The 18,364-nt window shown below is 40.9% G+C and overlaps 1 protein-coding gene and 2 non-coding genes across 4 annotated transcripts; 1 reads left to right on the top strand and 2 right to left on the bottom strand.

Annotated features, from left to right (window-relative positions):
- Positions 1-7,448: 7,448 nt before the first annotated feature.
- On the bottom strand, positions 7,449-7,530 carry trnas-uga. Its single transcript has one exon. It is a non-coding gene; the product is annotated as a tRNA-Ser (tRNA).
- Positions 7,531-14,214: 6,684 nt separating this feature from the next.
- Positions 14,215-17,177, top strand: tm4sf21b (transmembrane 4 L six family member 21b). Of its 2 annotated transcripts, none has more exons than XM_024434392.2 (5): positions 14,215-14,598; positions 15,395-15,460; positions 16,202-16,353; positions 16,525-16,711; positions 16,830-17,177. In XM_024434392.2, exons 1-5 carry the CDS (start codon positions 14,404-14,406, stop codon positions 16,830-16,832), a joined length of 603 nt encoding a protein of 200 aa, XP_024290160.1. In that variant the 5' UTR covers positions 14,215-14,403; the 3' UTR covers positions 16,833-17,177. The 2 variants fall into 2 exon arrangements, with proteins under 2 accessions (XP_024290160.1, XP_024290158.1); XM_024434390.2 differs by having other exon boundaries at positions 16,833-17,177.
- Positions 17,178-18,104: 927 nt separating this feature from the next.
- On the bottom strand, positions 18,105-18,176 carry trnaw-cca. The gene has a single exon. It is a non-coding gene; the product is annotated as a tRNA-Trp (tRNA).
- Between the last annotated feature and the right edge of the window lie 188 nt (positions 18,177-18,364).

The raw sequence follows: 18,364 nt of genomic DNA on the forward strand, positions 1-18,364 counted from the left end.
GAACATAAACATAGACACACTCACCCACATGTCATAATATCTTTGGCACTCTGGGAAATGACAACAGGAAATTACATCATGGTAGTTCTAGAATGAGAAGAGCATATGCATGCGACAGATTAGACACATATCCTGAGACAAGACAAAAAAGCAGGAACACACATAGAAGCATAGACACACACACACACACACATAGAAGCATAGACACACACACACACACACACACACACATAGAAGCATAGACACACACACACATAGAAGAATAGACACACACACACATAGAAGAATAGACACACACACACACATAGATACACACACATACACACACACACACACACACACAGAGATAGAAGCATAGACACACAAAAAAAAACATTTGTATTTCACCACTTTTCCCAGCAATATGTCCCTTGATTACCAGTAAAAGATCCTTATCCTTACTAAAGCACCATTTATATGATGTTATGAAAAGTACACTAATCCAGGCATCATTACAAAAACCTTTGAAACAACACAATAGATTGCATCATAAAGAGAATGTTTTTCCTCAGAACATACAGTAGGCCTATAGGACCAACAAATATGCCAAGGTCGTTAGGCCTATGGGACTGCGGTAAAATCGAACAGAAAATTACCAGTAAAATAACATTATTCTTACTAATATCCAATTGACAATAGGCCTACTGTATTCAATTAGTATTACTGTCATGTGTCACGCCTGATCCCGCTCCCCCTCTCTGGTGCTTGAGGGCGCCAGGCTGCCCATCATTACACACACCTTTCACCATCGTTACGCGCATCAGCACTTCATGGGACCCACCTGGACTCTATTACTTTATTGATTACCCCCCCTCATATCTGTCACTTCCTCAGTTTCTTCCCTGTGTCTGCATTAATGTTGTTATATTCCGCTGTCCAGACACTGTCCGTGTTCTGTTTCATGTCCGTTGTTTATTAAATGTTCACTGCCTGTACTTGCTTCTCGTCTCCCAGCATCAGTCCTTACAGATTGCAGACGATATTGGAAGCACCAGCAAATGTTTATTTATTTTTTTGGGGGGGGTTGGTGACGTCGGGTCTCAGGGCTGAGCTGGAGGCAGCGAAAGCCGAGAGGCGGTGGTATGAGGAGGCAGCACGGCAGCGCGGCTGGAAGCCCGAGAAGCAGCCCCAAACATTTCTTGGGGGGGGGACACGGAGAGTGTGGCGAAGTCGGGTAGGAGACCTGCGACAACTCCCCGTGCTTACCGTGGAGAGAGAGGGACCGGGCAGGCACCGTGTTATGCCTTGAGGCGCACGGTGTCCATCGGTGCGCAGGCATAGCCTGGTGCGGTACTTAGCAGCGCCTCGTATCGGCCGGACTAGAGTGGGCATCGAGCCAGGTGCCATGAAGCCGGCTCAGCGCATCTGGTCTCCAGTGTGTCTCCTCTGGCCAGGGTACATGGCACCAGCCTTACGCATGATGTCCCCGGTTCGCCAGCACAGCCCAGTGCGGGCTATTCCACCTCGCTGCACTGGACTGGCTACGGGGAGCATTCAACCAGGTAAGGTTGGGCAGGCTCGGTGCTCGAGAGCTCCAGAGAGCCTTCACGGTCCGGTCTCCCGCACCAGGCTGTCTCTCCGTCTCCTCCCTACAGGTGCTCCCGCATGTCCAGTGCTGCTAGAGTCTCCCGTCTGTCCTGAGCTGTCAGAGTCTCCCGTCTGTTCTGAGCTGCCAGAGTCTCCCGTCTGTCCTGAGCTGCCAGAGTCTCCTGTCTGTCATGAGCTGCCAGAGTCGCCCGTCTGTCCTGAGCTGCCAGAGTCACCGGTCAGTCAGGAGCTGCCGGAGCCGCCGGTCAGCCAGGAGCTGCCGGAGCCGCCTGTCATGCCGGCGCTGCCGGAGTCGCCCTTCACTCCGGAGCTGCCGGAGTCTCCCGCCTGTCCGGTGCTGCCGGAATCTCCTGTCCGTCCGGTGCTGCCGGAATCTCCCGACCATTCGGGACCCGTGGCTTGGGTCCCCAGTCCGAGGTCGGCAGCGAGGGTTGCCGCGTTAGAGGCCACGGAGGTGGGTAAAGAGGCGGAGAAGGACTATGGTCGAGTGGGGTCCACGTCCCGCACCAGAGACGCCCACCCAGACCCTCCCCTATAGGTTTAGGTTTTGCGGCCGGAGTCCGCACCTTTGGGAGGGGGTACTGTCACGTTCTGACCTTAGTTCTATTATTATGTCTTTGTTTTAGTATGGTCAGGGTGTGAGTTGGGTGGGTTGTCTATGTTCCTTTTTCTATGTTTTGGGATTTCTGTGGCCTGGTATGGTTCTCAATCAGAGGCAGCTGTTTATCGTTGTCCCTGATTGAGAACCATATTTAGGTAGCCTGGTGTCACTTTTGAGTTGTGGGTGATTATTCTCCGTGTTTGTGTTTGTTACCACACGGGACCGTTTCATTTGTTTTACTTGGTTATTTTTGTAGTGTTCAGGTTGTCTGATTAAAATGGACACTTACCACGCTGCAAATTGGTCCGACCTCTCTTACTCCTCATCAGAGGAAGACGACGAACGTTACACTAAGCTTTAAACAACATGCTAGACCTCTAAGCTTTATACAACAACATGCTAGACCTCTAAGCTTTATACAACAACATGCTAGACCTCTAAGCTTTAAACAACATGCTAGACCTCTAAACTTTATACAACAACATGCTAGACATTATAACTTTATATAACAACATGCTAGACCTCTAAGCTTTAAACAACATGCTAGACCTCTAAACTTTATACAACAACATGCTAGACATTATAACTTTATATAACAACATGCTAGACCTCTAAGCTTTAAACAACATGCTAGACCTCTAAGCTTTATACAACAACATGCTAGACCTCTAAGCTTTAAACAACATGCTAGACATTATAACTTTATATAACAACATGCTAGACCTCTAAGCTTTAAACAACATGCTAGACCTCTAAGCTTTATACAACAACATGCTAGACCTCTAAGCTTTAAACAACATGCTAGACATTATAACTTTATATAACAACATGCTAGACCTCTAAGCTTTAAACAACATGCTAGACATTATAACTTTATATAACAACATGCTAGAAGTCTAAGCTTAATACAACAACATGCTAGACATTATAACTTTATATAACAACATGCTAGACATTATAACTTTATATAACAACATGCTAGACATTATAACTTTATATAACAACATGCTAGACCTCTAAGCTTTATACAACATGCTAGACATTATAACTTTATACAACAACATGCTAGACATTATAACTGTATATAACAACATGCTAGACCTCTAAGCTTTATACAACATGCTAGACATTATAACTGTATATAACAACATGCTAGACCTCTAAGCTTAATACAACAACATGCTAGACCTCTAAGCTTTAAACAACAACATGCTAGACATTATAACTTTATACAACAACATGCTAGACATTATAACTTTATATAACAACATGCGGGAACTCTAAACTTTATACAACATGCTAGACCTCTAAGCTTTATACAACAACATGCTAGACCTCTAAGCTTTATACAACAACATGCTAGACCTCTAAGCTTTATACAACAACATGCTAGACATTATAACTTTATACAACATGCTAGACCTCTAAGCTTTATACAACAACATGCTAGACCTCTAAGCTTTATACAACAACATGCTAGACATTATAACTTTATACAACATGCTAGACATTATAACTTTATACAACATGCTAGACCTCTAAGCTTTATACAACATGCTAGACCTCTAAGCTTTATACAACATGCTAGAAGTCTAAGCTTAATACAACAACATGCTAGACATTATAACTTTATATAACAACATGCGGGAACTCTAAACTTTATACAACACTGTATTTCACTGATTCTGTTCAGGGTGAAATAAGATTAGGAATGGTGATTGTCGGTGATGACGGCGTTGAGGCTGCTGTTAGCCAAGCGGTTAAGAGTGTTGGGCCGGTAACTGAAAGTTGGCTGGTTTGAAACGCCTAGCCGACCAGATTAAAAATCTGTTGGTGTCCACTTGAGCAAGGCACTTAACCTTAATTGCTACTGTAAATTGCTCGGGATAAGTGCGTCTGCTAAAATCACACAGCAGAAGATATTACCCAGATGATGAAACTTTTGTTCTAAATTACTAAAATGAACGTAGAGGAAATTCCTGAATGACTACTCTGGCTACAGTAGAGGTTTAAAGTGAGTGTTTGGTTAGAGCAGAGGTTAGCTTGATGGTCTCTGTAATGGATTAGTAAGAGACCTCCAGGGGAAAGTAAGAGAGGGTTACTGATTTGGAAAGAATTAGAAAAATGAGTCTAACTGAAACTACATAGTGGCACCAGGCATGATTTGTAGTTTATGTGTGGGGTGGGGTCAGGGGGAGCGAGAGAGAGAGAGAGAAAGAGAGGAGGAGAGAGAGACACGGTGAACCTTACTCTCAGACCTCTAAGCTTTATACAACAACATGCTAGACCTCTAAGCTTTATATAACAACATGCTAGACCTCTAAGCTTTATACAACATGCTAGACCTCTAAGCTTTATACAACAACATGCTAGACCTCTAAGCTTTATACAACAGCATTCTAGACATTATAACTTTATATAACAACATGATAGACCTCTAAGCTTTATACAACAACATGCTAGACCTCTAAGCTTTATACAACAACATGCTAGACCTCTAAGCTTTATACAACAACATGCTAGACCTCTAAGCTTTATACAACATGCTAGACCTCTAAGCTTTATACAACAACATGCTAGACCTCTAAGCTTTATACAACATGCTAGACCTCTAAGCTTTATATAACAACATGCTAGACCTCTAAGCTTTATACAACAACATGCTATAGACCACTAAACTTTATACAACAACATGCTATAGACCTCTAAACTTTATACAACAACATGCTAGACCTCTAAGCTTTATACAACAACATGCTAGACCTCTAAACTTTATACAACAACATGCTAGACCTCTAAACTTTATACAACAACATGCTATAGACCTCTAAGCTTTATACAACAACATGCTATAGACCTCTAAACTTTATACAACAACATGCTAGACCTCTAAGCTTTATACAACATGCTAGACCTCTAAGCTTTATATAACAACATGCTAGACCTCTAAGCTTTATACAACAACATGCTAGACCTCTAAACTTTATACAACAACATGCTAGACCTCTAAACGTTATACAACAACATGCTATAGACCTCTAAGCTTTATACAACAACATGCTATAGACCTCTAAACTTTATACAACAACATGCTAGACCTCTAAGCTTTATACAACATGCTAGACCTCTAAGCTTTATATAACAACATGCTAGACCTCTAAACTTTATACAACAACATGCTAGACCTCTAAGCTTTATACAACATGCTAGACCTCTAAGCTTTATATAACAACATGCTAGACCTCTAAGCTTTATACAACAACATGCTAGAAGTCTAAGCTTAATACAACAACATGCTAGACCTCTAAGCTTTATACAACATGCTAGACCTCTAAGCTTTATATAACAACATGCTAGACCTCTAAGCTTTATACAACAACATGCTAGACGTCTAAGCTTTATACAACAACATGCTAGAAGTCTAAGCTTAATACAACAACATGCTAGACCTCTAAGCTTTATACAACATGCTAGACCTCTAAGCTTTATATAACAACATGCTAGACCTCTAAGCTTTATACAACAACATGCTAGAAGTCTAAGCTTAATACAACAACATGCTAGACCTCTAAGCTTTATACAACATGCTAGAAGTCTAAGCTTTATATAACAACATGCTAGACCTCTAAGCTTTATATACATGTCGCCACAAGAAAAGGGCAACCAGTGAAGATAAAACACAACACATAATTATGTTTATTTATTTTCCCATTTGCACATCGTTACAACACTGTATACAGACATAATGTGACATTTAAAATGTCTTTATTCTTTTGGAAGTGTAATGTTTACTGTTCGTTTTTTATTTCACTTTCATTTCACTTGCTTTGGCAATGTTAAATTGAATTGAGTTGGTTTGAAAGTCTCTTTGACTACACTACCCCCGTCTGGAACAATCGTGATATTACATGACACGAGGAGATCAGACTCACTGCTCTAATGAAACCCGTCTTTAGAAAACGTTAAGAACAAATTCTTATTTACAATGACTGCCTAACACGCCCGGATGTAATACAGTCTGGATTCGAACCAGGGGCTGCAGCGACACCTTTTTGTGCTGAAGTGAAGTGCATTAGATGGCTGCGACACTCAGGAGTCCAAATTTCAATCGAGTTTACGTTAGCTATTCGCAAAAAACATTGACGACTTTGTGGAAGTGTACAATTGTAAATACATTTCGTGTTTGCGGCACCCAAATGCGCCGTGGCTAAGCGCCTGTCTAATAAACAGAAGATCATGGCTCGAATCCCAGAGGTGCCTTTTGCTTTTGGTTCACCACCTTTCGCTGACCTCGTTGCGTCGAATTCTGGATTTTGATTCCAAAATGTGTTACCGTTAGTTTTTCGTACTCCACATACGGCATGAGGGTGGTGTAAAAATCCAAACAACGTAAAAATACTCACAATTCAAAAGCGCCGAGAGTTCAATCAAAGAGAAAAGCTTACCCTTTTGAAAAGAAAATCGTGGTCAGATTGCAGTATAACTGCAGTAACCTGTAGTATAACTTTTGAATCAAAATTGCAGTCAGATTGCACTTTAACTGCGGTGAACTGTAATATAACTGTAGTTAGAGTGCATTATAACTGCAGTGTACTACAACTCTGCGTCCAAAATAACACCGTTTTTTATGCAGTGTTAAAGCAGTTACAGTGCAGTATAACTGCAGTTCAACAGCAATACACTGCAATTACTGCGTCCAAAATATCACAGCGGAGTGCTTTTACGGCAGTTTCAAAACTACAATCTTTTTTGTAAGGGTGTGCATGTTTCAAAATACTGTGGTTAAAAAATCCTGAAGGGAATAGGCAAAGCCAATCAGTAGCCTATGTCCCAAAATCTTTTAAATATCTCAACTTTTTCTGCGGACTGCAAAACGGAGGGCCCTGGACTAGTCTTTTACTTTTAAAACAATACAACTGTATGTGATTTTGTTCTCAGGATATGTTTAGCAATATCACATATAGTCTACCCCAGAAGTTAATACATTCAAAGTTATATATTTATTCGGAATACAGTTTGGACGTGAGCTGTTAATCACATGAACTAACTCACTTTCGCTTCGAGTTTTCACAACATCCCTGTCTGAATTTTTTGGGTGATCAATGTGAATTGACCTTGATATTCTCTCGTTGGACCGTCTTCATTGGAGTAGCTGGTGCAGGTACCCATATAAACTGCTGTAAACAGAGAACCCATGTATACGAACGAAGTGTAGTTACACGATGAGGCATTTCACTTGCGCAAAATGTTAACCAACAATCGCTGCGAGCAGGGTTCGAACCTGCGCGGGAAGATCCCATTGGATTTCAAGTCCAACGCCTTAACCACTCGGCCATCGCAGCTGCTGTTGTAGTTGAGTAGGAGTTGTATATAAAAGAATGTCTTACCTGTCAGTGAACAATTTGTTACACTGTTATTTCCAGTAACTGTTGGAATTATGTAGCTACGTGTACGTCTATCTGTTTGTACCTGTCTACTTTTACAAATTGCCATGTGGTACAGCGCGCATAAATACACACTCACTGCGTGCACAGGCACAATATAGCCTACACAACGAGAATCATGCGCCATTTTGTTCGAATCTGTATTTAGGTGGCAGTAGTGAGCTATGCATAAACGTTCATTACTTTAGATAGTGTTCTGGCCTGTGCATGAACCATTGACATAGATAAACTATCTCTGGTTTAACCTAACCCCGTTACACAATGTATATGCAAAGTCAGTATCTCTCTCTCTCTCTCTCTCTCTGTCTCTCTCTCTCTACAACCCACACAAGCATCTTGGGACTCATCTCATGTTGGTACAGCCAATCTGCCAATTTTTATTTCCAGGTGATGCTGGTTGCCAAGAGTGTGCAAAACTGTCATCAAGGCAAAGGGTGGCAACTTTGAAGAATCTGAATGGTTGGTTACTACATGATTCAATATGTGTTATTTCAGTGTTGATGTCTTCACTATTATTCTACAATGAAGAAAATAGTATTGAAATCATCAGATCAGAGTAAGGTTATTATAGTCAAGGAAAACGAAAATGAAAACTAATCATGATAAAACAATTTAGAGAAATACACTAATTAACAAATACGTTTGAAAAAACAATAACTATACTGAAACTATTATCTTTGACTCCAAAACCGAAATAAAATAAAATAAACACCATTAATTATGTTCACTTTCAGTTTTTCTAAACTTTGGCAGAAATGTAAATGCGTTTTCAAGCTTTTAGGGGTTTACTGAACCTGGACGGTCAATGTGGCCAAGAGATGGTGATGTTTCAAATAGGCCTAGCTTGTACATCATTATCACTAAGTATCAATAGAAAAACGGAATAGAAATATACACCAAAAAACAACATTTTTTTAAATAATTAAAAAATATATATAAATAAAAATGAATATAAAAACACTATAATGAATACCCTTGGATCAGAGGAACACCTCTCTTTCCATCTACGTCAATGGTTTTATTCATATATTACCAGGCTTTTATTATTACCATATTATCACACATATGACACACTTATTACCTAGTGTGTGTGTGTGGTTGTGTGTGAGTGTGTGTGTGTGCCTGTGTGCGTGGTAGGGCTTGTACCAGGCACAAGCTGGTAGATAGGGTGCGGCGTTCATGCAACAGGGGCCATAAACCTTATTGGCATCCGCTTCAGAACTGACTGTAACCTGTTATGTTATCTGTCTCCTACAGTCACCAAACAATAAACTGTCCATTGATATTTAAAACATGTTTTAATGATGCAATTGCCGTTTGAATTTGAGGAAATTCCACTTCTGTAGTCAAAACACTTCTGTAAAAGAATTTAGTGTAGAGAAGTTGATGGAAAACAAGCATGACAAAATGATTGCTTTCTGTTGTCTCGCCAAACATACAGTAGGCTATAGCTTGTCTGTCACGACTTCTGCCGACGTCGATGCCTCTCCTTGTTCGGGCGGTGCTCGGCGGTCAACGTCGCGGTCTTCTAGCCATCGCCGATCCATTTTTCATTTTCCATTTGTCTTGTCTTGTTTTCCCACACACCTGGTTCTCATTTCCCTCATTATGTGTTGTGTATTTAACCCTCTGTTTCCCTCATGTCTTTGTGTGGTATTATTTATTCTGTTTCATGTATTGCACACATTAGTCTGGGTTATGGGTTATGTTAACCCATATTGTTATTTCGTGTTCACTTTGCAGTTCACTTTGCATTATGTCATTGGCTACACCATATCTGCTCTCCTGCACCTGACTCCTTTACAACCATTTACGCATAGCTGACATTGTCAAAGGATGAATGAGAATAAGATGTTGATTGAACATTTCTCACTGCTCTAACTCAAGTGTAGTATGTGGTTTAAAACCAGTAGTCAAATCCAGACTAGTCTATAACCTTAATCCCTATTTGCCAGTCATTCTGTTGCTGCTAATTGTACACCGATTTACGAAGATAATGAAAACAAAATATTTTCTTTCTCTGTGGACATTTCAATGTGTCTGTGAACATATTATTCATAATCAAATGAGACCTATAACCTTTAACCTTTAGCCATGAGGTCTTTTATAATCAGTGGTGGAAAACGTACTAAATTGTCATACTTCAGTAAAAGTACAGGTACCTTAATAGAAAATGACTCAAGTTAAAGTAATAGTCAAACAGTAAAATAATATTTGAGTAAAAGTTGAAAAGTATTTCGTTTTTAAAAAAAATACTTAAGCATCAATAGTAAATTGAATTGCTAAAATGTACATAAGTATCAAAAGTAAAAGTAGAAATAATTTCAAATTCCTAATATTGAGCAAACCAGATGGCACAAATGTCTTTATTTTGTATTTTTATTGATGGATAGTCACACTCCAACACTCAGACATGAATTTACAAACGAGGCATTTGTATTTAGTGAGTCTGCCAGATCAGATGCAGTAGGGATGACCAGGGATGTTCTCTTGAAAAGTGTGTGAATTGGACAATTTTCCTGTCAAAATGTAACGAGTACTTTTGGGTGTCAGGGAAAATGTATGGAATAAAAAGTACAAAAAAATATTTTGGAATGTAGTGAAGTAAAAGTAAAAGATGCCTAAAATATAATTGTAAAGTAAAGTAAAGACACCCCCCCAAATACTTAAGTAGTATTAAGTACTTTACACCACTGTTTATAATGAGATCCTTATAATGAGCCCAACAGTGCAGTTAAAACAAATATGGATAAGAATAAGAAATAAAAGAAACAAGTAATTAAAGAGCAGCAGTAAAAAATAACAATATATACAAGGGGGTGCCAGTACAGAGTCAATGTGCGGTTGCACCGGTTAGTTGAAGTAGTATGTTCATGTAGGTAGAGTTAATTAAAGTGACTACGCATAGATGACAACAGAGTAGCAGTGGTGTGGAGGGGGAGGGGGGGGGGCAATGCAAATAGTCTGGGTAGCCATTTGACTAGATGTTCAGGAGTCTTATGGCTTGGGGGTAGAAGCTGTTTAGAAGCCTCTTGGACCTAGATTTGGCGCTCCGGTACCGCTTGCCGTGTAGTAGCAGAGAGAACAGTCTAGGACTAGGGTGGCTGGAGTCTTTGACAATTTGTAGGGCCTTCCTCTGACACCGCCTGGTATAGAGGTCCTGGGTGGCAGGAAGCTTGGCCCCAGTGATGTACTTAGCTGTTCGCACTACCCTCTGTAATGCCTTGCGGTCGGAGGCATAGCAGTTGCCATACCAGGCAGTGATGCAACCAACATGCTCTTGATGGTGCAGCTGTAGAACCTGTTGAGGATCTGAGGACCCATGCCAAATCTTTTCAGTCTCCTGAGGGGGAATAGGTTTTGTAGTGCCCATTTCACGACTGTCATGGTGTGCTTGGACCATGTTAGTTTGTTGGTGATGCTGACACCAAGGACCGTGAAGCTCTCAACCTGCTCCACTGCAGCCCCGTCGATGAGAATGGGGCGTGCTCAGTCCTCTTTTTCCTGTAGTCCACAATCATCTCCTTTGTCTTGATCACGTTGAGGGTGAGGATGTTGTCCTGGCACCACATGGCCAGGTCTCTGTCCTCCTCCCTATAGGCTGTCTAGTTGTTGTCGGTGATCAGGCCTATGCCCCCTACCACTGCTGTGGTAGGGGGCATAGCGGGATTTCTTATAAGCTTCCGGGTTAGAGTCCCGCTCCTTGAAAGCAGCAGCTCCAGCCTTAAGCTCAGTGAGGATGCTGCCTCTAATCAATGGCTTCTGGTTGGGGTATGTATGTACAGTCACTGTGGGGACGACGTCATCGATACAGTTATATACTTCTGCTTTTGGCCTCTCAAGGGGCGCAGAGGTCTAAGGCACTGCTTCTCAGTGCCATGGTTCATAGTTCAAAACCAGCCTGCATCACATCCGGCTGTGATTGGGAGTCCCATAGGGCGTTGCCGGGGTAGGCTGTAATTGTAAATAAGAATTTGTTCTTAACTGACTTGCCTAGTTAAATCATTTTTTAAAATAATTGCTGACATTTGGTATGCTGTTTGTTAGTCAACTATATGTCTTCTGTCATAACTTGTTGCCCCAGAAGACAAAATAAAGTAGTGTTCACCAGAATAATGTCTTACATCGATAAGAGTGAATGCATTGGTTATCTAGTTAACACCGCTAAAGTGGTGAAGTTGTCTGTTTCGTTTAGGGACCAGGGAGGAAACGCAGTAACTCCAAAACAAAAGATTATTTCTGTGCAAAATGTTCAAATGTCATCAGTTTGACCGGTTTCAAAGAAATGAAAAGCTGAGAAAAGGACTAAAAAATCATTTCTGATAAGACAGTTCATCATGGGTGCATATTGACTTGGTTGAAATACTGTCTGCTTGCATAACAGTGTCTAAGATAACACATTACACAAGCATTCACGTTCTTCTCAAAAGATGCTGAAATAAATCCTATTTCTCCACTCCTGTTCCTGAAACAAAATAAACATTTGCTGAATACTTTCACTGCAACAAATGCATAATTCTGCAGGACTTAATATTTTATTACACTACATGTGAGAGGTTATAGTCCCACAGTCAGTGTCCATACTTCATTGAATCCATGTACTGTAGTTAAATGAGGAATATTCTGTTTATTCATAGTAACAGGGATACTCATGAGTGGCATATCAAAGGTGTATGTTAGCTGCTTATCCTGAATAAGACCCAAAATGGGATATGATCTACTATCCGCAATACTGTGCGCGTGTAAACGTGGCCAATAACTTACGTCCAGGAATCTGGTCCTATAAATGTTTTGAATGATATTTCACCTTGTCATGATTAGTTGAAAAAAATGTTTTTCTGCCATGACTTTTCCCCACTGGATTAAAGTCTCCTTAAAAGTGCAATGGAAAATGTGTCCTTGGTCTTTGATAAGACGCCACAGGTCTTGTCAGTTTTTCCCATCATGCTTTATGGTCGTCATCTGCGTGTGTGTGTCTGATATGGTTGTATCAGTATATTATGGTTCCCTATTCTGACAAGCTGCAATACAGCAGAAGATAGGGTCCAGAGATCACACACACACACACACACACACACACACACACACACACACACACACACACACACACACACACACACACACACACACACACGTATGTCAAGGACACACAGATTCTCACATCACATTATACATCTCACAGACACACAGATGAAACACACGCCCAATCCTCCAACCCTCCCCCGGTACTAGATTACCGCTTATCAGTAGCTATGGTGATGGACCATAGTACTCTGATGAATACACAGATACTGCATACTCTAAAACCACAGGTACACTCTGGAGTATATTCAGGTAGAGGTTACCCATTGGACAAAATGTAAATCAAATTGAAGTAATAAACTGAGCATTACTATCACTGTTCAGATTCCAGAACATGTCACAGGGTTAAAAATGTGACATTACCAAGTTTACGGATGTTTGAACAAATTGAACCACTAAAAGCGTTTAGCCACCTGACATGTGCAACTTTAACAGGAACATTTCGACCAATGGATAGATCAGCAGTGAATTGGAAATGAGTGGAACAGCAGTGAATGTTCTGAGTGACAGGTGCCGTAGCCAATACAAGCATCCATATCTAATTTGGAATGTTCAATTTATTGACCGTTTTCACATTGTAACTCTGTGCCACATCGAAATTCGACACCAACTCCAGCAGTTTCCATTGGCCCACTCTATTGGGTGTCAGCTACCCAGAGCAATAGATATATATTCATTTATGACTGTACCAACACACAGAGTCTACTCTAATACATCTACGTGGAGGAGACAAACTGTGAAGCAACCCAACCCTGTTTCTCTCTCTCTCCAGTAATGACCCAAGATACCTTTACATCCCTTTAAGCTAGGGGATTCAAACCAATGACCTTTCAGTTGCTTGGCTAATATTGTTGTCTCTACCTTCTTGCCCTTTGTGCTGTTGTCCGTGCCCAATAATGTTTGTACCATGTTTTGCTACCATGTTGTGCTGCTGCCGTGTTGTGTTGCTACCGTGTAGCTGCCATGCTATGTTGTTGCCTTAGGTCTCTCTTTATGTAGTGTTGTGGTGTCTCTCTTGTCGGTGATGTGTGTTTTGTCCTATATTTGTCTTTCTCATCCCAACCCCCGTCCTGCATGAAAAGAAGGGCAAGGGGCATACCTAGTCAGTTGTACAACCGAATGCATTCAACTTAAATGTGTCCCTCTGAATCAGAGATGTGTGGAGTGGCCTCTTGCCTTTTGGTAGGCCGTCATCGTAAATTAGAATTTGTTCTTAGCCGACTTGCCTAGTTAAATAAATGTTGAATTAAAGAAATAAGGCTCTCAACCACTAGCTCTATACATGAGCTAGTTATTGAGCTCCCTCGTAAAAGAGGTCTTCTGACCCCAACAGGACTTTCTTGATAAATGGCGGTTAAATAGAAAGTGGACGAAAGAACCCAGTTTTATGACTCAACGCTCAGGCCACCTGAAGGTGATGTAATCACCGGGGTGTGGAGCCAGTCTTATCGCCTAACTAACCCCTCCTCTACCAAGCTTCCCTTCACCTCAGGATTTAAGCAGCTTCGCATCCATCACTAGAGCCACGCTGGACCTAGGCTGAGAAGAGAGTGAAGGAGGAGCAGTCTGGAAATTCTTTTCAACTTCTGAAATCGTCTCATATCTCTTTCTACGAGGACATAGAGTCTTGATTTATCTACGCAACATTCTTGAGTTGTCCACCGCTGAAGAAAGCGTACAACCAGCAACATGTGTACAGGAAAGTGCTCTAAGTTCATTGCAATCCCGCTCTATGTCCTGGCGGGGGTCTCAATCATCTGTAACATCATTGCGTTCTTCCCTGGCTGGTCGACGAAGTACGCTCAGGAAGACAGAGATGGGAATGGAGACCGGATCACAGATGAGGTTAAATATATGGGAGGGTTCATCGGCGGCGGACTCATGGTGAGTTTAATTTTGGCCATTAGGTAACATGATTGGTTTCATTCTGATGATTACATAACATGATTAGTTTAATTTGGACCATATTATGATATGATTGGTTTAATTTTGTCCATTATGTTACATGATTGGTTTAATTTTAAATATTATGTAACATGATTGGTTTAATTTTAAATATTATGTAACATGATTGGTTTAATTTTAAATATTATGTAACATGATTGGTTTATTTTTAAATATTATGTAACATGATTGGTTTAATTTTAAATATTATGTAACATGATTGGTTTAGAAGACCAGTGTTTAGGTCAGTTCCATTTTTTAACTCCAAAGTTTCTTATTGAAAAACAATACTGACCGAATAGAAATGGAATTGACGCCAATCTTGGTTTAGACATGCTGATTCCATAGAGCATTGGTCATACCATGATCACAGGTTTGTTTAGTACTTTTTAAGAAAAATAAAAGTAATAATCAACAGTTTCCTAAGTTTCCTAAGTGTGAATTCATTTGAATGCTGAATGGATCTGTACATCTGAAATATGCTGCCTCAATATGCTACTCCATGACAAAACAGTTGAAGAAGAGTGTGTGTGTGTTTTCTCTCTCTCTCTCTCTCTCTCTCTCGCTCTCTCTCTCTCTGTGTCTCTCTCTCTGTGTGTCTCTCTCTCTGTGTGTCTCTCTCTCTCTCTCTCTCTCTCTCTCTCTCTGTGTGTCTCTCTCTCTCTCTCTCTCTCTCTCTCTCTCTCTCTCTTTCTCTCTTTCTCTCTCTCTCTCTCTCTCTCTCTCTCTCTCTCAGTGCCTTATCCCAGCCATCCACATCCACCTGACCAGCAGTAATGGTTGCTGTGCCAACCGCTGTGGGGTAAGTCAAACAACAGCCCCTAACCACAAACCTAGGATCAGATTAAACTCCCCCAATCCTAACCTTAACCATTAAAGCAATGGTTCTCAATCCTGGTGCTGGGGTGCACCTTTTTGTTTTGCCCTAGCACTACACAGCTGATTAAAATGATCAACTCATCAAAAGGCTTTGATGATTTGAATCAGGTGTGTAGTGCTAGGGCAAAACAAAAATGTGCTCCCCTTTGGGTCCCCAGGACCAGGATTGAGAGCCACTGCATTAAAGGGATGAGTAAATATCTAAACCTGTATCAGTCTCCCTACTGCAGCACACAACATTAGGTTTGGGTATATGGGTGGGCCAATGACAGCCTGTGTATTATAAATAAATCACAATAGCTCAATAATAAAAAACACCTTGACTTCACCAGCCCCTACCTGTGAAACGTGTAATGTCAGGAAATAATAAACTGTCCGTTTATGGTTCTGTCCGGTGAAAGCAGTTTGTAAAAAGTGATAGATTACTCGAAGAATCACTCAAGCAGAAACTCATGGCTCAGAAACACACCTGCCTTGGATTAGATTTATTTGCCATACCATATTGAAAACGAGTTTGTAGAAGCCTGATTAAGAACAAAACCTATTTTCCACGTGGTAAATACACAAAAAAGCTAACATTTGCTATAAAATCTCCCTTCTCTTCCCCTGACCTCCTCCCTAACGTCTCTGACCTCTGACCCCTGTGTGTGACTCTTCTCTTCAGATGTTCCTGTCCATTGGCTTTGCTGCTGCTGGGGTTGTTGGAGCTCTGTACAGTTTGGCTACGGCTGCCCTGGTCCTGGCCAACGGGCCTGTCTGCTTATTCAAGGCTCCAGGTGACAAAGATGCAAGTTGGGGGAGGCCCTTCTTGAACAAGTACGTCTTTTTATATTTTTATGATAACACAACTATTCTTATTTCTATCTCTTTGGATACTTTACCTAGCTACCGTAAATAACTTTATGATGCCTGCCGATGTAAAAACATCAATACAATTGATTGCTTGATTGCTTGATTGATTGATTGCTTGAATGTTCATCGTTGCAGCAACGGCAGCTACCTGGGTGACAGTGAACTCTGGACGACTTGTGAAGAGCCAGAGAATGTTGTGGAGTTTAATATCGGCCTGTTCGCCACTCTACTTGTGGCTGCTAGTGTGGAGCTGGTGCTGTGTGTAATACAGATGGTCAACGGGCTGTTCGGATGCATCTGTGGTACCTGTGGCGGAAAGGAGGTGAGAGAGGGGGAAGGGGGGAGTGGGGGGAGGGGGGAGGGTGCGGGGGGAGAAGGGGAATGGGGAGGGAGTAAGAAAGAAAGTGTTCACCTAACCTTTGACCTTTATCTCCTGCCAGTAGGAAGCGTGATGATCAATGATGACCATCGACTGTGACCATTTTTCAACCACGACCACTTGAGGACTGTAAAGAACTGACAGCAACAACCCCCCACCCTTTTGCTCTCCTTCGTCAAGAGGAATGAATGGTTATTTGAAGAGTGATTATATTAACTTTATCTTTGCTCTGGGGCCTAGAGTATTTATGATATACACATCAGTGACTGTAATATGTAGCCTATAGTCATGTTTATATTGGTATGACATTTGCATCTTCTGTAAATTGTGTTTCTCATGTTTTAATTTAATTCTATGCAGATTTTAATTTGTTTCATTTTGTAATAAAGGCTGAAAAATGTTTCTTCAACTTCTTTATGTCCTAGTTATTATTTTCTCATGAAAATATTTGAAGGCTAAATTGTAATTAAACAATATGTTATATACACCTGACACACACACACTCAAACACACACTCATACACACAAGCCTACTCCTTCCACTTGCGTACTCATGCACACACTAACACACACTCACAGACAAGCAGATGAAGAACACAGGGAATCCCCAAGCCATAGCACTAGATTACTTCTTATTGGTAGCTATGGTGATTGACCCCAGCGTTCTGATTAATACACAGATACTGCATACCTGTCATTTATCCGTGTTCTATACATGAAACAACTCCAGCCGTTTCCATTGTCCCACCAAATTGGGTGCAGGTAGGCTACCTACAGTGATAGAGACACAGATACATCTATATTTTGGACTCGCTACTGCATTTACAACAGACCATGGGGATCCTAAAAACAAAACTATTCATTTGCAATCCAAGATCCACAGAGCAGGGACTTTGTCTGTTCTAGTATGTCTAAGCCTATATACTGTAAACAACCCACGGAGAAACGCCCAACCCAGTATCTGACACAAGATCAATACATTTGCATTTATGACGGTTGGTCTAGTAGACAAACTCAAGGTACATAGAACGAGGGACTTTGTTCTAGTAGAATAAGAGTTAAAGCTAGTTTGCTAGCTCCTCCTAAGCATTTCACTGTACAATTTACACCTGCTTGCTGTATCCTGTCCAAGTGATGAATAAACTTTGATTTGGTTAAATTATAATTGTTTTAATCTAAATAGTATATAGATTATATGCTCATAGTTGGAGTTTATTCAATAGAACATATATGTTTTATTACCATTCATTACGTAATCACAGCATTGCATTGGAAAAAATGATCCGATGGTAAATCCATACGGTTTATAAGGGAAAGATAAATTGTGGAAAACATTTTGACCCCGACGTGATTTGAACACGCAACCTTCTGATCTGGAGTCAGACGCGCTACCGTTGCGCCACGAGGTCCGTATCAAACGTTGGTTCTTGTTCGCTATTAGTGGTAGGAAAGTACGTTGTGGCCGTTATTTGTTATATTTTAGAAAATGGTTCTCCTGGTTTGGTCGGACAATTTTCGAAATGTTGGCCTAAATAATATATATTAAAAAAATATTCTCATACCGACAATGTTCTAATCGGATGTAGACTCAAATAAT

Source organism: Oncorhynchus tshawytscha, linkage group LG10 (genome assembly GCF_018296145.1).
Source record: "Oncorhynchus tshawytscha isolate Ot180627B linkage group LG10, Otsh_v2.0, whole genome shotgun sequence".
Taxonomy (NCBI): domain Eukaryota; kingdom Metazoa; phylum Chordata; class Actinopteri; order Salmoniformes; family Salmonidae; genus Oncorhynchus; species Oncorhynchus tshawytscha.

Bases quoted from the DNA above. Each gene is read 5' to 3' on its own strand.
- tm4sf21b (XM_024434390.2), top strand. From the start codon at position 14,404: ATGTGTACAGGAAAGTGCTCTAAGTTCATTGCAATCCCGCTCTATGTC. The intron at 15,461-16,201 runs GTAAGTCAAACA...TCTTCTCTTCAG, and splicing joins GCTGTGCCAACCGCTGTGGG to ATGTTCCTGTCCATTGGCTT. The intron at 16,354-16,524 runs GTACGTCTTTTT...TCATCGTTGCAG, and splicing joins GGGAGGCCCTTCTTGAACAA to CAACGGCAGCTACCTGGGTG.